The sequence below is a fragment of the Mustela nigripes genome, chromosome 12, assembly GCF_022355385.1.
Source record: "Mustela nigripes isolate SB6536 chromosome 12, MUSNIG.SB6536, whole genome shotgun sequence".
Taxonomy (NCBI): Eukaryota; Metazoa; Chordata; class Mammalia; order Carnivora; family Mustelidae; genus Mustela; species Mustela nigripes.
The window spans coordinates 42,070,043-42,090,095 of NC_081568.1; the positions used below are offsets into that span (position 1 = coordinate 42,070,043).

Below are 20,053 nucleotides of genomic sequence, written 5' to 3' on the forward strand. Positions count from 1 at the left end.
CTAACTTCATAAGCCTTGAAATAAGGTAATATGAATCTTCCTCTTTTTTTCCCTAAAGGTTTTCTGTTTATTCTAGGTCTTTTGCATTTCCATATACATTTTTGAGTCAGCTTGTCAATTTCTACAAAAATTCATCCTGGAATTCTTTGTGGGTGATAAGATTGAATACACACATCAATTTGAGGGGAATTAATGTTTTAACACTGAGTCTTTCCATCCATAAACACAGTGTCTCTTTCCATTTACTTATATATTTTGTAAGAGCCACTTTTTAACAAGTTTTTTTTTTAAATTAATTCCAGTTAGTTAACATACAGTGTAACATTAGTTTCAGGTGTACAATATAGTGATTGGGCATTACCATACATCACTTGGTGCTCATCACAAGTTCACTCCTTAATCTCCATCACCTGTTTCACCCATTTCCACCCTCCACCCACTTTGGGTTTGTTTTTTCATTTGTTCTCTATAGTTAGGAGTCTGTTATTTAGTTTGCCTCTTTCTTATCTTCATCCTTTGCTCATTTCTTAAATTCCCCACAAAGGCCACTTACTAGGTCTATTAGGTTTTCTGTAGTTTTTGAGATCTTATGTGTAGAAGACCGTGTTGTCTGCAAATAGAGACAATTCGATTTCTTCCTTTCCCAAATGCATGCACTACTCCCCCCCGCCCACTTCCTTTTTTGTTTTCCCTACTGCAGTAGCTAAGATCACCAGCACGGAGTTCACTAGGAAGAACAAAGCATACAGCTTTGACTTTTGGAAAAAAGAAAAAAATGCTTGGGGGCATTTAGTCTTTCACCATTAAATATGATGACTAGATTTTTTTTTTACAGATGCCTTGTAGCAATAGGAGGAAGCTGTCCTTTATTTATAGTTTGCTGAGTTTTTATTCTAAGTAGATATAGAATTTTGTCAAATAATTTTCCTGGATCTATTGAAATGATCATATAGTTATTTATTTATTCATTTATTTAGGCTATTGACATGATGAAGTACACCAATTGGTTTCTGAAGCGATGCTGTTTCCTTTCATGACCTGAGCCAAAGGCAGAGGGGCACCCATAAAATAGGAAGGACAAAACAACATTGTTGCCCCTCCCCCTCTATTTTTATCTTCTTTTTTTCACTTCCTTTTTTACTTTCTTGGAGTTTAGTTCACAATATTTTTATTCTAACCTATTGAGTGGGATGCTTAGATATTTTCAGGCTTTCTTCTTGCCTGATCTACACTTATTGTAATACATTTCCTTCTATCACTGGTTTGGGTGGAACTGATTTTGTGAATAGTATGCAGTAATTTAAGTTTTCATTTTTTGTTTTACCTGTATGAATAACTTAACCAGAAACATTTATTGAAGTACCGCTTTTCTCCTAATATTCTACATTGCCACCTTTGTCATAACTCAAGATCTATAGGTAACTGTCTGTTTCTAGATTCTTACCATTGGTCTATTTGACTACCCATGAGCAATATCACATTGTCTTAATTATTATTAGTTTATGGGAAGTCTTATTCTGGTAAATTCTCCAAATTTGCTCTTCAAAAGTATCTTGGCTGTTCTGGCCTTTTAGCATCTCCATATGTGATTTTAAAATTAAATTGTAAAACCTCCCCAAAAAGAGGTTTTGATATGAAATGCACTGAATATTGTGGGAAATTGATCTTTATTGAGGAATGCCAAAGCATATGAATAATCACATGTGCTACATCCAGTGCCATGGGCAACCAATAGGAAGAGGTACCATTAAAATTATGAAGAATAGACTATCAGAATAAGCCTGATACAGAATTTTAACTACTGGTAAAAATGGAATATCTGCCATTTACTAACAGTAGGATGATTCATAACAAGTGTAGCTTTAATTCCATATAATAGAGCTAAAAATTCACACAGAAATTTGTAGCCAGTTGCTGGTTACCTGCATGCTATATGGTATATATTGCTGCTCAATAATAAAATAAGCTAACTCTGTATTTATGATAGGCTTATTCCTTTGGATTTTAATTCTTTTCCTTGACTCCCCAATGTATAAATCACTTTGAGGGGAAATAGGAATCTTTAATATTGAGTCTTTCAGCCTTGATGAATCTCTCAATTGATTTAAGCCTTAATTTATTCAGTAATATTTTGTAATTTGTATATAGTGGTCCTAGATCCTACACTATGTGATTAGATTTATTTCAGGTGTTTCATATTTTTGATGCTAGTGTAAAATTATCTTTAAATTTTCAGTCTGCTGCTAGTATGTAGAATTAGTTTATTTTTCAGTATTAAAACTGTATAAAGCAACTAAACTCCTTTATCTCTAATACTTAATCAATATATTCTTGCTTTTCTTAGAATTCCATAACCTACAATGTCCATAGTACTGTTTCCTTTCTAATCCTTATGCCCATTTTCCTATTCTTGCTTCATTGCACTGATCAGCTCCTTTAATAAAATGCTCAAAAAAGAAGTGAAGTATTAAATCAGTAGGTGCTAAGTCTAAACTGGGATACTTATAGAAGCTCAGCATCAGATCAAGGTTGCCTGGAGGTTTGTGACAGTGGAAAACCAAATGGGAGGCCTGTAAAGTAGGAATTATGAATCTTTGTTATATCTACATTAGTTCCATAGCTGTCACTACATAGAACTCACTCTTCCCTAAATTTCTGTGTTCACACAATTATCTTTTTTTTTTCCCCTTTTCCTTTCTTTGTCCTTCTCATGCATTCATCAGGATCAGTAGGGACATCTTCCATGAGAAAACCTCAGAGTAGCTCAACCTAAAAGATGTACACCTAGGCCTCCTTTCCCAAGTCTGAATGGTCAATTTACATCTGACATCAGTGTTCTCAGCTCACTGTTCATAATGAAACCAAGAATTTGTCCACACAGACTAAGGATTTCCCACATCCCTATTAGGCGTGCCCTCTCCCCTGCAGAGGTTCTCACCCAGAGGATCCCCATCTTTTCACCAGAGACAGGTCAGCCATTCAGGAAGAGGATCCGGTGGGCAGGAAATGTGAAGGAACCAAGTGGGAACTATAGGAAGAACTATGTGAACACAAGTATACAGATTCGCCCTCATTCTTGCCAAGTATTGCTCTTCTGTAGACACCTCCAACAAGGGTCCTCATCTAAAGCTGCTCATGGAGCAACAGGCAGAAGCACGGGAGGAGAGCAGGAGATATTTCAGCAATACCAAGTTCTCAAACCTGTGGCAGGCATAATTTCTCATCCCAGGAGTTTTGCTCTGCAAGTGTCCTTTGTTCCCAGGGAAAACAGTTGGGGCTATAGGGTGGGAGTCAGAAAAGAACTGAAGAAACATTAGACAGACTCTATCTGTGTAATGACCACAGTTTATATAAATGTATGTAAAAAATAATAAAAGTATAATAAAATGTCACTTTAACATGCCAAAAATCAAGGCCACCAGGGTCAAAGACAGTCAAATGAACAGTCATGGGAATGGGATATCAAAAGCAGAGTATCTGAAATGCAAAGAAGTTTAGATGCAGCTTTTACACATTAGTCTTAGCATCCAGTTGCAGGATAGAAAGTTAAAAAGAACCAATATTAACTGAAAACGTGCTCTATATTATACTTTTTTTTTTTAATGATAAGAAAAAATATTCAGATGGGCGAAATAGGCTTGCTTGAAGTCACACAATCTGTGAACAGTTGAGCCAGGAGTAAAACACAAGGCCATCTGGCTCAGTACCTAACCGTTTCCACAATATCAAACTCTCAGGGAAGAAGAATAAAATGGAGACCTGGTCAAGGTGCATCAATTTCAAGGTACAGGATTCTTCTAGAGAGACAGGTCAACTTATATGCTTGAAATGGGAAAATGCATAAACATCACCTGTATTGAATCTGACTCACCCATATTTCCATCTTTGTACAAGAATTTTACATATATCTTTAGGGGTCATACTAAGCCCTCCATATGATGTAGTTTCTAGGAATGGATTTTTTTTTTTTTCTCAAGCTTTCTTCATGTCCTTTGTTGGGACTTACTGTATGACCAAAATTATGCCAAGCTAATATTAGCAACTTCACAATGTCTGGTTATTGTTAATGTGGTATAATAAAGAATATGTCACTTGTCAATAGTCTATATACATAACTTGTTCTACAGACCATGACTTTAAAAATTTTTACATACCATGTTGAAAATGTTCTTCATTTAAGATTATTTTCCATCATCTTTGCTGAGCTAGGTATCATCTCACTATAGACATGAATTCTCTTTTAAATTTTATCTATAAAGATGTCCCATAAGTATCAATCAGGTTCCTAGTATTTATTAAGGCTTGAGCTAATACTGAGAAGGCTTTTCTGTGTTCAGTTCATTATGATTTTACCACCGTTATGAATTCTCTGGTGTACAGTGAGTTGTGACTTCTGGATGAACGCTTTCCCACATACAGTGCACCGATAGGGTCTTTCCCCGGTATGAATTCTCCGATGTAAAACAAGGTCTGACTTCTGGGAAAAGGCCTTTCCACACTCAGCACACACGTAAGGTTTCTCTCCTGTATGAATGCGCTGATGCCCTGGGAGGTGGGACTTCTGAGAGAAGGCTTTCCCACATTCACTGCATATATAAGGTTTTTCTCCTGTGTGAATTCTCTGATGTCCAATGAGATGTGATTTCTGACAGAAGGCTTTTCCGCATTCACTGCATTTATAGGGTTTCTCTCCAGTATGTGTTCTCTGATGTATGATGAGCTGTGACTTCCGGGAGAAGGTCTTTCCACATTCAGTACATTCATAAGGTTTCTCCCCAGTATGAATTAACTGATGTGTAATGAGTTCTGTCTTCCTGCTGAAGGCTTCCTCACATTGAGCACATTTGTAGGGTTTCTCCCCAGTGTGAATTCTTTTATGTATAATGAGGTGGGACTTCTCACAGAAGGCTTTCCCACATTCAGTACATTCATATGGCTTCTCTCCAGTATGAGCTCTATGATGTATAATCAGCTGTGACTTCTGGGAGAAGGCCTTCCCACACTCTCTACATTCGTAAGGTTTCTCTCCAGTGTGAATTCTCTGATGTATAATAAGGGGGGATTTCTGGGAGAAGGCTTTCCCACATTCACTACATTGATATGGTTTTTCCCCGGTGTGAACTCTCTGATGTATAATGAGGGATGATTTTTGAGAGAAAGCTTTTCCACATTCAGAACATTCATAAGGTTTCTCCCCAGTATGAGTTCTCTGATGTACAATGAGATGAAACTTCTCACTGAAGGCTTTCCCACATGCACCACAATCATACGGTTTCTTTCCAGTATGAATTCGTTGATGTACAATGAGCTGTGACTTCTTAGCAAAGGCTTTTCCACAGGTAATACATACACAGGTTTTCTCCTTAGTTTCAACATTGTGATATTGAATAAGGGATTGTTTACTATTAAAAATGTTTCCACACTGATTATTATTACAGGGCATTACTCCATTGTGAATTATTTCAAGATTAGAATCAGATGCACCATGGCTAGATGATTTTCCACATCCAAAGCTCTCATCAGGGTTTTTTCTTGAATTGCTCTTATTACAGCTGTGTAGGTCAACATTGTATTTCAAGTTCTTTTTAAATACATCATAGTTATGGGATCTTTGCCTTAAAGTATCTGGCTCTATGCACTCGTGAAATATTTTTCCCAGTGGATTATATTTATGGCCTGACTCCACAGTGACGGTTTTGTTGTTGATGACTGCTACTTGCCTGAAAAGTCTGTCTTGGTTTTCCTGACATCTCTGCAGCTGGCCACCATCTTGACTGACTTTTAAGATGGAGTAAAATGAACCATCCTTTGTGACTCCTTTCAGGATATTATTACGGAAGGAAACAGACCCCAAAATACATGATTTGGTGTTGTCAAGGTTACTTTTCCTGTCTAAAAAAAAAAAAAGAAAGAAAGAAAGAAATAAAACAACTGTAAAGAACAATGAACAGAATGCAGAAGAACAGAACAAATGACTAATTCAATGTAGCTGATGAACTCAGAACACAGGGATGGGGACAGGCCATCTCGTAGGACAGTACAGCATAGAGTACTATCAAATGAATGGATGGAAATGGATGTTAAAGAGAAAAAGACTCATGGGAAAATTAGAACTGAAAGACACAGAAAAGAATCTGTGTTACCACTCTAGTCTGGATTATTCTTTTAGAATCTTTCCATTTTCTTTGCTTTCTAAATGGAAACCTTTTTCACCTTTTGAATTCATTTTTCTTATAAACCATTGTTATATATATATATTTAAATACTTTTATCCTGCCACCACTCTCCACAGAAACAAGGTCCCTCTGTACTCAAAATACTTAAACTCTCCTCAGTCTAGTTTCCTAATTAAAAACTAATACAAGCAACAGAAAAATCCAAGATCCTGCTAAGGATTCAGAATCAGATTCACACTTAGAACCCAAGATTATATTCCACAACTTGTCATAAATACCTTCTATATGAACCAAGGGAAACTAGCAAAGTTCTCTCAGAAAAGCCTTAATTCTCTAACTTCAGGTTTTGTTCAGATATGCTCTCCCCACCACAATCTGCCTTTAACCTCCTCCTTCAGCATCATCGACACTTTATATACTTTCAAAGCAGCTACAGCTGCATGCTCTGGAAAATGCCTTCTCAAATTATTGTATCTTTAGATTCTCATTTTCTCTAATTTTTAAAACAGCAACTATATTTGACATATAATGGTGTAGAGCCCCATACCTGAAGGTCTTATTATCTAAAATGCGACCTATGTTCTTGGGAGGAATTTGCCTTTCTATTGCCTCTCATAAAAGGTGTTAAAGATAGACATATATGCAGAGAGAAAGATCAATAAGAAATAGCTGCCCCTTATAAAAGCTCACAATTATTTAATTATTTGTTTAATGCCTACTAAATTCTCAGCACAGGGACAAAGAATAGAGATTTCAGTAGGAACAGAATGTAAACCTCAGGCATCAATCAATTAAGAAAACAAGACAAACTGATACTTCACTTCCCTTGTCTCCCATCTGCCTGATTTTCATCCAGATAGATCCAGTCTGGCATGTCTCTCTTTATGATCCATGGATCTTCTCCTTGTTCCAACTTAGAGATGACATCTGGTTTGGAAACTGGATATCCTATTAAATGGAAATCACAGAGGAACTGGGAAAAAGTGGAGGTGTAGTTTCAGGAAGGCTACAAGGAAGCAATCCAGGGGGCCCTTAGCAAAAACAGTGACCTCCGTATGGGAAGGTCTGAAGATCATTAAAGTCATTATATATGTCAGGAACTACAAACCACAGCACCTGATGAGGAAAGGCACTTGGATGGGCAAGTCTGAGTCAGGCAGGGAAGCCATCCTTACCCATTGAGACCAGGTGACTGAAGTTCTCCAGCATCACATCCCTGTACAGGGTCCTCTGAGCGGGGTCCAGTTGCTGCCACTCCTCTTGGGTAAAATCCACAGCCACATCCTTGAATGATACTAAGGCCTGTAATAGTATATTCCTATTCAATCTGAAGTGATCATTCTCATCATTTCTACTGCAGTATATAAAACTAAACTATACCTAGTTTTGCATCACCGTATTTGGGAGGAATAAAACAAAATCCTGGTTTTACAAGAAGAGCCAGATACAGATCAGGAAACAGAAGATGCTTACTTGATGCAAATGGTAACTTAATAAATGATAAGGGCAGCATGCAAATAACTGAGAGGAAGACAGATTATTCAAAGAATAATACTGAAACAACCGGATAGTCAACAGAAGAATTAATGTTGAATCCATATGTTAAAGGTAGAATTGTAATTCACATATTAAAGTGCTAACCACCAGTTTCTCAGAATGTGACCTTATTTGGAAATGGCCATTGCAGATGTCATTCTATGAGGTATAATCTCATGAGTCTACAATCCACATGACTGATGTATCAAAAGGACAGATTTGAACAGACAGACACACGTAGAAGAAAGATGATATGAAGAGACACAAGATGGTCATCTACAAGCCAAGGAGAGAGGCCTAGAATTGACTGTTCCCTCACAGCCTTCAGAAGGAATCAACCCTGCTGACAACTTGAGTTTTGACTTCTAGCTTCCAGAACTATGAGACAATAAGTTTCTGTTGTTTAGTCCACCAAGTTTGTGGTACTTTGCCACAGTAACCCTGGCAAACAAATACACCATATCTTACGTCTTGGATAACAGAAAACACAGATTCTGGATGAGCAAAAATTTAAACTCTAAAAAGACAGCCAAGAGCATTAAAGTAACAAAACAAAATATGGGAAGACTTTTAGTAATAATTATAGAGCAGAGAAAGCAAAACATTAAAAAAATAATTATAGAGCATAGAAAGTAAAACATTAAAGGTAAAACACACATATGGAGAATCACAGAATGTCAGAGTTCTGCAAATTCATAATCTAATCCCCTCATTTTATAGGAAAATAATCATAGCTTCTCCTCAATGAACAGTTTCCTTATATATGCAATACTTAATAACATAATGAAGTACATCAATTACAACAGCAATACTGAAAACAGATATAATGAGAAATATGCAGAAAAAATGATGAAAAAAAAGTAACAGATTATTGATGTGACATTAAAATAAGAGATGTGGGTAAGTGTAGTCATAAGGTATTTCTGGAGGGGAAAGTGACTATTTTAATTATGTCACCATCATGTTCACAACAACTGTCATCTAATAGCAGAACCTGAGTGATCTCTATTATTTTAAACTGTTTTTCAGCTTTTCCCCCTAAAAATTTCATTATTATCAAATGTTGCTTTCAGAAAAAGAAAAATTAAACACTGTTTCAAATAGCCACATTGCCCTGCTTAAAAGCATCCTTAGGTTCCAACCTGTATACACAATCAGTCTCGCCTCAGCCATCTCAACCTTAAAGGACCTCTGATCCCACACCAAGTCCCACAGTCACACCATCAAGCTGCCAGGAACTTAGTTTGTCCTTTAAACAGCCTTCTTAATTTTCTTATTTTACATATATAAGAAAAACTGCAGATTAGTGGTTAAGTACTTGGCAGAGACTATATACACTGAATGTATGATTAACTCGCAGATTTAAAAGCAGGTGTTCTGAATCGAGAGCTTGAGTTCTTGACCACGCACTGCCTCCTTGATACTGTAAATAAGATCTTTTGTATCTTACTGTTTTAATAACACCCTTGGGCAAACTTCCCATGAAACACCCTATTTTTCAGTTTTCCTCAAATTCTCAGCCTTCCTAAAACCACTCTACTTTTTCTACTTTCGCAAATGTTTCTCATCCTTATCCTACTTCCCTCATGATCCAAAGTTCAATAATCTTCGATGCCTATTTTCTACTTCCTTGGAAAGCTGGATGCTCCCCAGCTCTGCCTTAGCAGTTCCTGGCTCCCATGTCTATTACAGAACTTTTATTTGTCAAGACTGGTTTCCATATCTATTTACCCAAGTTTCCTCTGCATTCCTCCAGGAAAAAACCATACCTAAATCTTCTTGAGATACTCCACAGCCAGCCAGTGCATATGGCATACATTAGGTACTCAACAATGTGTTTGCTAAAAGGAATGAATGACGATTATAGAGAATAAAAGGAAGTTCATGTTTAGTTAAAAATACTTCTGTGCATTAATCAGTTAGAGTCTTTTGATCTGAAGAACAGTGACATGAGGGAAAAAAATACATGTGGAATGTAGAGCACATCCATTCTGACAGGAAGATTAATAAATGTAATTCTAATGTTCAGATTTTGCTTTATTAATTTTACTCAAATGCTTTGGGGTACCTGGGTGGCTCAGTCAGTTAAGTGTCTGCCTTTGGCTCAGGTCATAATCTCAGGGTCCTGGGATCAAGCCCTGTGTGGGGCTCTCCTGCTCCCTCTCCCTTTGCTCCTCCCCCCAACACTTGTGCATGCTCTCTCTCCCAAATAAATAAAGTCTTTAAAAAATTACACTCAAATGCGTCAATAAACTAAGTATGTATAAATTTTGTTAATTGTGAGAAAAATAATCAGTGGAAAATTGTACTTTTATCATCTGTAAACACCTTTTTGTGGCTTGGGTGACTGGGATAATGGAGTTGGAGGAGAGCAGGTGTTAGAAAGAGAAAGGAAGAATAGACATGTGTGCAATGACTTCACTTCTGGACACTCTGAAAAAAATAAATCCCTCTTCCTACAGGGAGAGGCATATAATCAGTTAATTAGCTCTGGAAGCTGGATGTATTAAGCTAATAACAAATCCATTTTCCTTATCTAAAGCTGCTCTAACAGAAATACAAGACTAATCAGATAGGTGATTTTAAACTTTCCAGTAGCCACAATCAAAAACCAATTTTCAAATATATATATGTATATCTCCCAATACATTCAAAATATCATTTTTAAGTGTAACCAATTTTTAAAAATTACTAGTGAGCTTTTGGGAACTAGATCTTTAAACTCAGTATGTATTTTACACTTATGGCACATCTCAATTCAGACTAGCCAATTTAAAGTGTTTAGTGACATGTGGCTGGTGGCTCTATGCTAGACAGCACAATTGGAAGCTACTGACATCCAAAAGAAAACAATCCTATCTTTTTGCAATAGAACTCACTTGTTAAGCTTTACTGTAAAATATACATGAGATTTCTAGATTTGACAATAACAGTGATGATGACACAATACTAAAAATAACAACAACTAACACTTAATGTGGAACAAACCCTCCCCAGATACACTTCCAGGCATGGTTTGATTTGCTTAACTCTCACAACAACCCTATAAGGATTCCAATCTCCATTTTAAAGAGAAAAAGCAGTCCCAGTTCAACCAGGCTGCAAAGAAATATTATGCATCTGCCAAGATAATAAGGAAATTTGGGTACTGTCATGGGAAGATATTAAAAAACCTTTACACGAGACAGTAAAGTTAAAAAACCAGTTGCAGCATGGAATGTTTACTGTAACATTATTTTCCAAAGGAAAAACACAATAAAGAGACACTTGGATATTTGTACTTTCATACATACACACTGATCACAGTTACACTCATACTGAAAATATCTGGAAGATTACAAACAAATGGTGAACACTGATAATCTCAGGGGGATGAGAGTTTAAGTTAAAAAATCAGTTTTTAAATTTTTATCATTTATATAGTTTAAAATTTATATACTGTGTATATAGCCAATGTTGGCAAGGAGAAAAAGTAAGACAAGCTACTAAAAATGGAAGCGCAGAGAAGGAACTGGTTTTGAGTTGGACAGTGATGCTACATAATCTGAAGTCACAGCAAAGGGTATGAGCACCAGGGGCCCATGCTCTACAAAGCTTTGCCAGATAATTATAATTTTAAGAACTGCCCTTTGGGAGGGGAAAATATATTTTGGAAGACCATTCAAAATGTACCCATTCTGTGTTATTTAGACAATAGGACAATAGGAAGCCTCTGTAATCAATGCGGTCCTCTAAACCAGAAATCTAACAAATTTTTTCCATAAAGTTTGTATTTTCAGCATTGCAGGCCATACGGTCTCTGTTGTACTTACCCACGATGGCACCGTGGCAAGGCAACAGCCATAGACAATAATACGTGAACAAAGGTTATGGCTGTGCTGCCAGTGAAACTGTTCATAAAAATAGAGAACTGGATTTGGCCTATAGGCCAGAGTCTGATGAGCCCAGCTCTGAAGATTAAGGCTCAAGGCATTTGGCTATGGCATTATGATACCTTCCCTCTAAAAGAGATCATTTGATGATACAGCTGTAAGAAAGCTACTGTTGCATTTACCCCAGGAGTGTTGGTGAGAACACTGTGTACTCCATCACCTAGTGAAAGACCCAGAATGGAAATCTGTTTTAGTCTTACGCAGCAAGAAATAAAATGGAGAGAAATGTATCTGTTTTCTCTTTAGAAGACTGCAAATCATGACACTGATGATGTCTGCAAGATCAGAAAACTTGGTACATCCATTTTTAAAAATGTTTTCAGGCCAGGTTATCCAAATGTTACCTAGAAACCCTTTCTAGGTCTTAATCTTTATTTTGGCTACCTTTTCCCTACTCCAAATTTTAGCTGTCTGTACTTTCCCATTTGACTGGGCAGAAAATGAAAGAGGAAAATTTAAAAATTAAAGATAAAAGCAACTCACCTGGGACTTCATTTTCTGCTCTCTTCTAAAAGGGCAGATGCCTGAAAGAGCAAAACTGGTGATGAAAAGGACATTTTCACAGACTAGACTTGGTCCGCAGCTTCCTCATTCACCAATCCAGAAACATTCACCGCTAGACATCAGGTGGATGATGGACAACAAGGCACAAGGTTGTTTGGTCCTTGTAGAAGGCTCAGGAAGCACTAGGTGAAGGAGTCCACTTATGACTACACTATAATAAACAGAACTTGATCAAGATGATTTAATTGTATACATATGTTTCATATTGACTCACTAACAGCTTATTATTCCCCTATGAACCAGTAATTCTATTGATAGAATAGTTTTATAAGGCAATAAACATGAATAGATTTACAGTAAGATTAACAGCAGATGGACTTCCTTGGCAATAAGAACGGCCATGACCAAACGGAAACCTGAGAAATGTATTCCCTTATTCTCTGGAAAGAATCAACACTTGAATTCCAATAATCTACCAAGAGGTCTTTCATATTTTCCCTCAACTCAGCACAAATTCTCCTGCCAATCGATATTCATGGACCAAAATGTTAATGTTAAGATGTTTTCTGTTTAAACTGTAATTGCAGGCTTTCGACAGTGCAGTCATCTGCGTATAAAAATGGTGATAGGTTGGAACCACTTATACAAGAGAATATACTGCAATGCAGGATGGTATATACCTGGTCGATTTTTCTCAGCCCCAGGAGGAGTAATGCAGACAAGACTGAACTGGTTCAGAGGCACTGAATGCTCCCATGACAGGGAGTCTGTTTTATGTGCTGTTTTCCAGGCGCTGTCAAAACTGATCTGAAAGGAAACAACCAAAATAGCGATGCTCATGTCTGGGTACCCGGCAGGTGTTCATTTAAGTGTTTCTTGAATAAAATATAAAATGACTTCAACAAGCTTAAGAAAAGGCCGAAAGTCACACTTTTGGTAATAATGCATCCTTTTTTATTTGTTCGGTCTTATTTCAAAATGATCATGGGGGGGGGGGGGGGAGAGGCACCAGGCTCAGGGTGCAATGGTGAACCGAGAAGGGGTCTGACGTTTAAGAAATCAAGGGATGCCTAAAATGGCAATTTTAACTGTATGTAAAAGTCTTTCCCAGTAAATTGGGGCTGATCATCGTGACTAATCGCATTATTGCTCCGTCCAAATTTCCGAATCCTAGGGCCTAGCAATGACACACCCACAGAATTCCCCCATGACCACCACATCACGGACCACGAAAGGGATATCCCGGTCATTTAGTCCAAGCCTCCTCCCCACTCACTGATTCTCCAGAGTCCCCTAAATCACTGACCCCAGTCAGTCCCCTTACACGCCATTTCTGATCCCACAGACAACCCCATCACTGACACATCATTGCCCAATTACTAATCTCATCCCTCACTCCAACTCTGACTCCCCAAAACACCCGACACCGATGGCACAAACCTCCCCACAACGTCCCCACCCCTGACTTCATAAACCTCCACTGACCCTCGCGAACCCCTCCCCTCCTGTTACCAATTAAACGGACTCACCGCACGGGCCCGCCTTCTGCCTTGCGGCTCTGTTATCATGCCCCGAGCCGCCCACCACCGCTCTGGCAGGGACGGCTGTCACAGCCATACTGGCGAACTCTCCAGCTTCCTGTCTGGGAGAGTGCAGCGCGGGGCTCCCGAGCCTGCGCTGTTCCGTACCGGGCGGCTTTGCCCACTCGGCCGCCCCGGCGGCTTTGTTCAGGAGGCAAGATGGCGGCTCCCAGGCTGTACCTCGTGCTGGGAGCCGCCACCTTGAGAGTCCGGTCGGGTCCGTACGGCGGAAGAATTCGATTTATTCCTAACTTTGGACTGTGCCACGGCGACAGGGAGGGCAGGAGGCAGACGACGGAAGGGAGGATAATACAGACCAGTGAGGTGTATTATCTTAACCAGAGAGGATAATACAGACCTCTCTGAGGTGCAGACAGATTTTACAGGAGGATTGGGGAAGAAGTTTTGAGTGCTCCGACCTCTATTAAAAGATTGTATTTGGTGAAGGAGGAGGAATTGGGGATGTTAAAATACTCTCACGGACGACACTGAACGTGCTTGTAAATGGTACAGCCGCACCCCCGGAGGCTGTACTTGCTGAGAGGGGTGAACCGTGGACTGGTACAGTCCCCTCCGCAGAGAAGCCGGGCGGAAAGGAGGAGCCGAAGTAGTGGAGGGGGTGGCTGGGGCAGGGGCGGAGGACGGGGATCAGTCGCAGAAACGAACTTTAAAAACGGTTGTAAGGAATCCTCTAGGGGACAGTACTCCTGGAGGAGGGAGGAAGAAAGGAAAACAGAGACAGGGAAGAGACTGAGGCCCCGAGCGATGGCACGGAGAAGCCGGAGGAAATCGGGGCCGCGATCGAGGGGCAAGGGGAGGCCCGTGTGGGCGGCGGTGGCAGCCTGGAAGGCAGCAGACGGGGCGCAGCGGAACCGAAGTGGGGCACTGAAGGTCACAACGCGGGAGACTCCGAGGCAGAGGGAGATGGAGACAGGCAAAGCGGAGACTGAAAAATAAGGGGAAAAAATGGAGAGGTAGCGAGCGAGGAGGCTAGATTTCAGGAAAACATCACGGGAAAAAATAACGAACCTACCGTAACGGTTAGGTCTTACGCCAGGCTTTTATATATTTATAAAATATAAATGAATGTGTGTGTGTGTGGGGGGGGGGTTCCTGTGTGTTAACATGTTTCATGGGCTTAAATACATCCGATTTTGAATCATTGTTTTAAAAGGAGCCATTATTTTTGGCCTATGTAATTAAATGAGCAACAATTTCACATTGAGCACTTTAATTTTTCATGTCAAGTAAGAACAAATCTGGACTTAGGGAGTGATTTTATTCAGAAAGATGATTGGCGGGGCACCTGGGTGGCTCAGGTCTGATCTCAGGGTCCTGCATCAGGCTCCCTGCTGAGCGAGGACTCTGATTCTCCCTCTCCCGTTCCGTGCTCTCGCTCTCAAATAAATAAAATCTTAAAAAAAAAAAAAAAAGAAAAAGTTTGCAATAGAGAGAAGACTTAAATCTGAGAAATCTGAAAGCATCTCAAAATCAAATTGACCCCGCCCCTGACTCGGTTTTTTTGGTTTTTTTCTTACATAGGGTTAAGACAGGTTAGTGGGAACATTGAAGAGGTACAAGTGTGCATGTGGCAAAAACAGGGCACTTTAAAATGTTTCTGGGGGTCCTCAGATTCTGAGAAAAAGCTGTTAAGGGAGGATGTTCTGCATATACATACTGCTTTGGTCTGTTTAAACTTAGGGAGGAGCCAAAGCTTAGATCCCCATGGGAAGAGAGAGGCCTAACTTGACTTGTCAAGACAAAGAAGAGGATAAGAAGTGGGCAGCTGATTCCCTTCAATTTAAACTTCCACAGCTACGTCAATATTTATCGCATGCCTGGGGCTTAAGACAGTGTAGCTCCTGTGTTAGGCACTAAGGGTGGAGTGATGATTAATTCAGAATCCTCAAGGAGTGATGCCAGTGGAAGCTGTAGATACTAGAAGGAGCCAAACTAGAGAGCCTTGTAGGAATTGTACAAACTGCTGTTCTCCAACCAAAGAGTGATGAGAAGCTGTCCTTAATGTATCTCATTAAACAAGAAACTGAAGGAGAAGGTTCCTTCATAATGAAATAAATACAAATTAAAGCTGCAGTAACATACTAGTTCTCATTTATTAGCTTGGTTTAAAAAAAAAGTATTCTAATTCTGGAAATATATGGTGTTGATCAGGCCATGGGAATCAGGAATTCTCACATATTGGTAGGACAGAAAAACAATACAGCCCCTGTATAAGTGGTTTAGCAATAGCTAGCAAAAATACATGTATTAGTTGTCTGTTGCTGTGTGATCAATTACCTGAAACTTAGCAGTTTGCAACCATAAATGTTTGTTGTCACACATTTCTGTGACTCTGGGAACCGCTTAGTTGGATGGTTCAGATTTGGTCTCATGGGGTTGCACCAGGGCTGCAATTGTTTCAAGACTCAAATGGAGAAAGATATGCTTTCCAACTCAATCAAATGACTGATAAGTCTCAGAATATAATTTTCCCAGCTCAGTTCCTTACTGTGTGGACCTTTCTATAGGCTACTTGATTATCCTGACATGGTAGTGGTCTTCCCCCTCCTCATGCCTACCTCATAATGTGATAGCTGGCTTCTGCCAAGCCCAAGTGAATCAAAGGAGAGAGAAAAAGAGAGCATACATGGGCACATAAGAGAGAAGCCACAGTCTTTTTTTTTTTTTTTAAGATATTATTTATTTATTTGACAGGGAGATAAAGAGCACAAGTAGGCAGAGCAGCAGGCAGAGGGAGAGGGAGAAACAGGCTCTCTGCTGAGCAGGGAGCCCAATGTGGGACTTGATCCCAGGACTCTGGGACTAAGCCACCCAGTTGCCCAGAAGCCACAGTCTTTCTAAAACCTAAATTGGAAATGATACCTCCTTATTGCTTCTGTATTCTGTTTGCTAAAAGTGATTCAGTAAGGCCTGCCCACTGACAATCAAATGGGAATTGAGCCCCACCTCTTAAGGGGAGAATTGCCATGTTGTTGTCATAACTTTTACCCTTTGATTCAGAAACCCCACTTCCAAGAATATATTTCAAAGATGAATAAGCAAAAAAAAGGGACAAAAAAAGGTCAAAAGATTATTCATTACAATACTGTTTTTAATATTGTAAATACTAAAATAAGCTAAAAATACTATTTTTAGTATTGCAACGAGTAATCTTTTGGTCATGTTTTTAAAAGACAAACATCTACTAACAGAGGTCTGGTTGTATAAATTATGGTATACACATAAAACATATTATTCATCAGTAAGAGAAAAATCTCATAACTATATGGAGTGAAATTTAGGATATAATGTTATGGGGAAAAATAAAAATGGTTTATTACCACTTAGTTTTATAAAATACGAAAATGAATGAATATGTATACAGTCAAGTCCCATTATTCATTATAGCCATGTTCTATATAAGGTTGTTGCAAACAGAATTAGTGAATGCTGAAACATTGCTCCTAGGTGAAATATATAAATATATATTCACATACATATACATAAGACACGTACACACATAATACATATATATTATAGGGATTATAATCTTAAATTTTACAGGATGTACTACTTTTACAACAACCTTAAAATCAATTCATCCTGGGGGCGCCTGGGTGGCTCAGTGGATTAAAATCAATTCATCCTGGTAGATTCTACTTTCTTTATTTTACAAAAGAGAAAATTAAGTATTCCGAAGTATTAAGTTACTTACCTGAGGTCACTCCATTTACAGGTGCCAGAGTTGGATTTACCAGAGTGGCCCCAGCGCTGGAGTTTCTAACACTATACTACACTGCCCATGTTGTCTCCATCCTCTTGAAAGCTGGAACAAGAGGAAGAACATCCCCTCAGTTCAGCCTCACACAGAAATGTGTACATGAGGCAACTCAAATGTTTCACTGTTCTGTGCATTTCTGCTATGACTACAAAAGTACCACATTGGTCTGGGGGTTACAGGTCAATTTTAGAAATTAGGTAAATTTGAAGATATGGCAAAATGAAGATCAACTGTATATATATTTACCTGAAAAATAAAAAGCAAATAATGGAAGAATAAATGATCAAAATAGTATCTGTAAAGAATGCTGTTACTTATCTACTAATATGTGAACTTACCTCAAAACCTAGTGGCTTAAAACAACACATTTTTTGTCTCTGTGTGTCGGGAATCTGGACATGGATTACCTGGGTCCTCTGCTTTGGGGTCTCCCATAAATCTATCATCAAGGTATTGGCCTAGGCTGGGGTCTCATCTGAAGGATCAAATGAGGAAAGATCCACTTCCAAGCTCAATGACATGATTGTTGGCAGAATGCACTGTCTCAAGAATTGTTGAATGAAGGGCATTCACATCCTTGCTGGCTGTTGGATGGAAGCTACTTTGCCATGCGCGACTCTCTAACCTGTGACTTATATATCTAATGAGGCAGGAGAAAGAGTCTGTAAGCAAGATGGAAGTCACAGTCTTTTAAAACCTAATCACAGAAGTAACACTCACCTTATGTTGCCATATTCTGTTGGTTCAATGTTACTTATTCATATGGAGGGTATTGCAAAGGCTGTGAATATCAGGAGGTGGGAATCATTGCCCATAAAAGATACTGCCTACCACAGGAAAGAAGAAAATAAGATAGAGGGGACAGAGATAGTACATAGTATTCTTTGAATGTACATGTTCTGTTGATTTCACTTTAGAACCTCAAAAAATTACAACATTATGAAACAAAATTAGTTATAAAACAACCCCAAAGTTCTACTTCTGGCCAAAGTGAAGTCACAAGGCTTGGACTATACTTTTACCTGAAATTATGGAAAACCCAAATAAATGTATGAAACAATGGTTTGTAAGACATTGGACATCAGGCATTTAAGGACAGTGATCCTTAAAGATGGGAAACACATGAGGTAACCCCTTTTGATTGCTCATTTTACTGCCTTGAGAAAATTTCTAAGACACAACACAGGGAAGGGGAGAACAGGCAAAGTTCCAGACTCTCAGAGTTGAGGAGAAAGAACCAACAGTACAGACAGACCAAGGACGCTAGAGTCACAGAGTAGAAGACCAAAGAGGAGAAAGCTGTCCCCAAAAGAAAACTCCAAAGACTTCCAGAGGGTCTACTTCTCATCAGAATATTGGTCAATATATGTATATAGGGAAACCATCAAAGTTTGGGAAAATAAACACATGAAACGAAAGAGGAAACAGTAACTAGATCTCACAAAAAGCCAAGATCAATGTCTGTTTCTACCAGCCAGACTGGAAAACTTTGCTATTCATGGAGCATTGGGAAGAGCACTCAAAATGTTCTGCCTCAATACTGAAAGTAGTTAGCTCTACACTAAAATATTGCTCTGGTGCCACCTAACAAATCAGATTTGAAAGAATCAAACTGTTTCCAAGCAACAATCATAGAGAAAGGTTTACAAAAAATGGGAATAAAAAGTAGCACCCAACATGGTAAAATTCACAATGTCTTGTGTCAAAACAATGATTATCAGACATGTAGGGATGCCTAGGTGGCTCAGTCAGGTAAGCGTCTGCCTTCAGCTCAGGTCATGATCCCAGGGTCCTGGAATTGAGTCTCACATGGGACTCCCTGCTCAGTGGGGAGCCTGCTTCTCCCTCTGCCTTGCGGCTCCCCCTGCTTGTGCTCTCTCTGACTCTCTCCCTCTGACAAATAAATAAAACCTTAAAAAATAAATCAGACATGTATAGAAATTGGAAAGTAATACTCATAATTAGGACATGTATAGAAATTGGAAAGTAATACTCATAATTAGGAAAAATTCCAAGGAAAAGAGATCAGAAATGAAAAACATATTTCAAATATGTTAACAAGTTATTACAAGATCTTGCAGTCATTAAATGGATAATACTAAAATATTATTAACAACTTTAGCCTCATAAATCTGACCAGGTAGAAGAGATGGGCCATTTTCTCAGACACCAAAACTCAACCAAGGTGAAATAGATAATCTGCATAGTCCAAATTAAAACTGACTCTTAATTAAAGACCTTGCAAAAAGAAAAGACAGTTTCATTGGAGAAGTCATCTAAATTTAAACAGCATCAATTTTACATAAACTCTTCCACAAAACAGAAGGGAATACAAGCCAAATCATTTTATCAGGAAATTATTACCAAAACCATACCAAGAGAGAAAACTACAGACCAATGTATCTCATGAACTTAGGCACAAAAATCCTTAACAAAATATTAGCAAACCAAATACAACAATCCATTAAAAGAATTATGCACTATGACAAAGTGGAATGTATTCCAGGTATGCAAAGCTGGCTCAAATTTGAAAATTAACCAATC

The 20,053-nt window shown here is 38.7% G+C and overlaps 1 protein-coding gene across 1 annotated transcript; it reads right to left on the bottom strand.

The window, feature by feature from the left end:
* Positions 1-1,650: 1,650 nt before the first annotated feature.
* LOC132028334 (zinc finger protein 300) lies at positions 1,651-13,888 on the bottom strand. The gene is made up of 6 exons (XM_059417182.1): positions 13,678-13,888; positions 12,829-12,955; positions 12,128-12,168; positions 7,352-7,478; positions 7,002-7,124; positions 1,651-5,892 (listed from the first exon to the last, which is right to left on the bottom strand). Exons 1-6 carry the CDS (start codon positions 13,714-13,716, stop codon positions 4,334-4,336), a joined length of 2,016 nt encoding a protein of 671 aa, XP_059273165.1. The 5' UTR covers positions 13,717-13,888; the 3' UTR covers positions 1,651-4,333.
* Between the last annotated feature and the right edge of the window lie 6,165 nt (positions 13,889-20,053).

Excerpts from the sequence above, each read along its gene's own strand:
- LOC132028334 (XM_059417182.1), bottom strand. The coding sequence starts at position 13,716 with ATGATAACAGAGCCGCAAGGCAGAAGGCGGGCCCGTGCG. Across the intron at positions 12,956-13,677 it reads GCAGAAGGCGGGCCCGTGCG|ATCAGTTTTGACAGCGCCTG; the intron begins GTGAGTCCGTTT and ends GTTTCCTTTCAG. Across the intron at positions 7,479-12,127 it reads AGCAGAAAATGAAGTCCCAG|GCCTTAGTATCATTCAAGGA; the intron begins GTGAGTTGCTTT and ends ATACTATTACAG.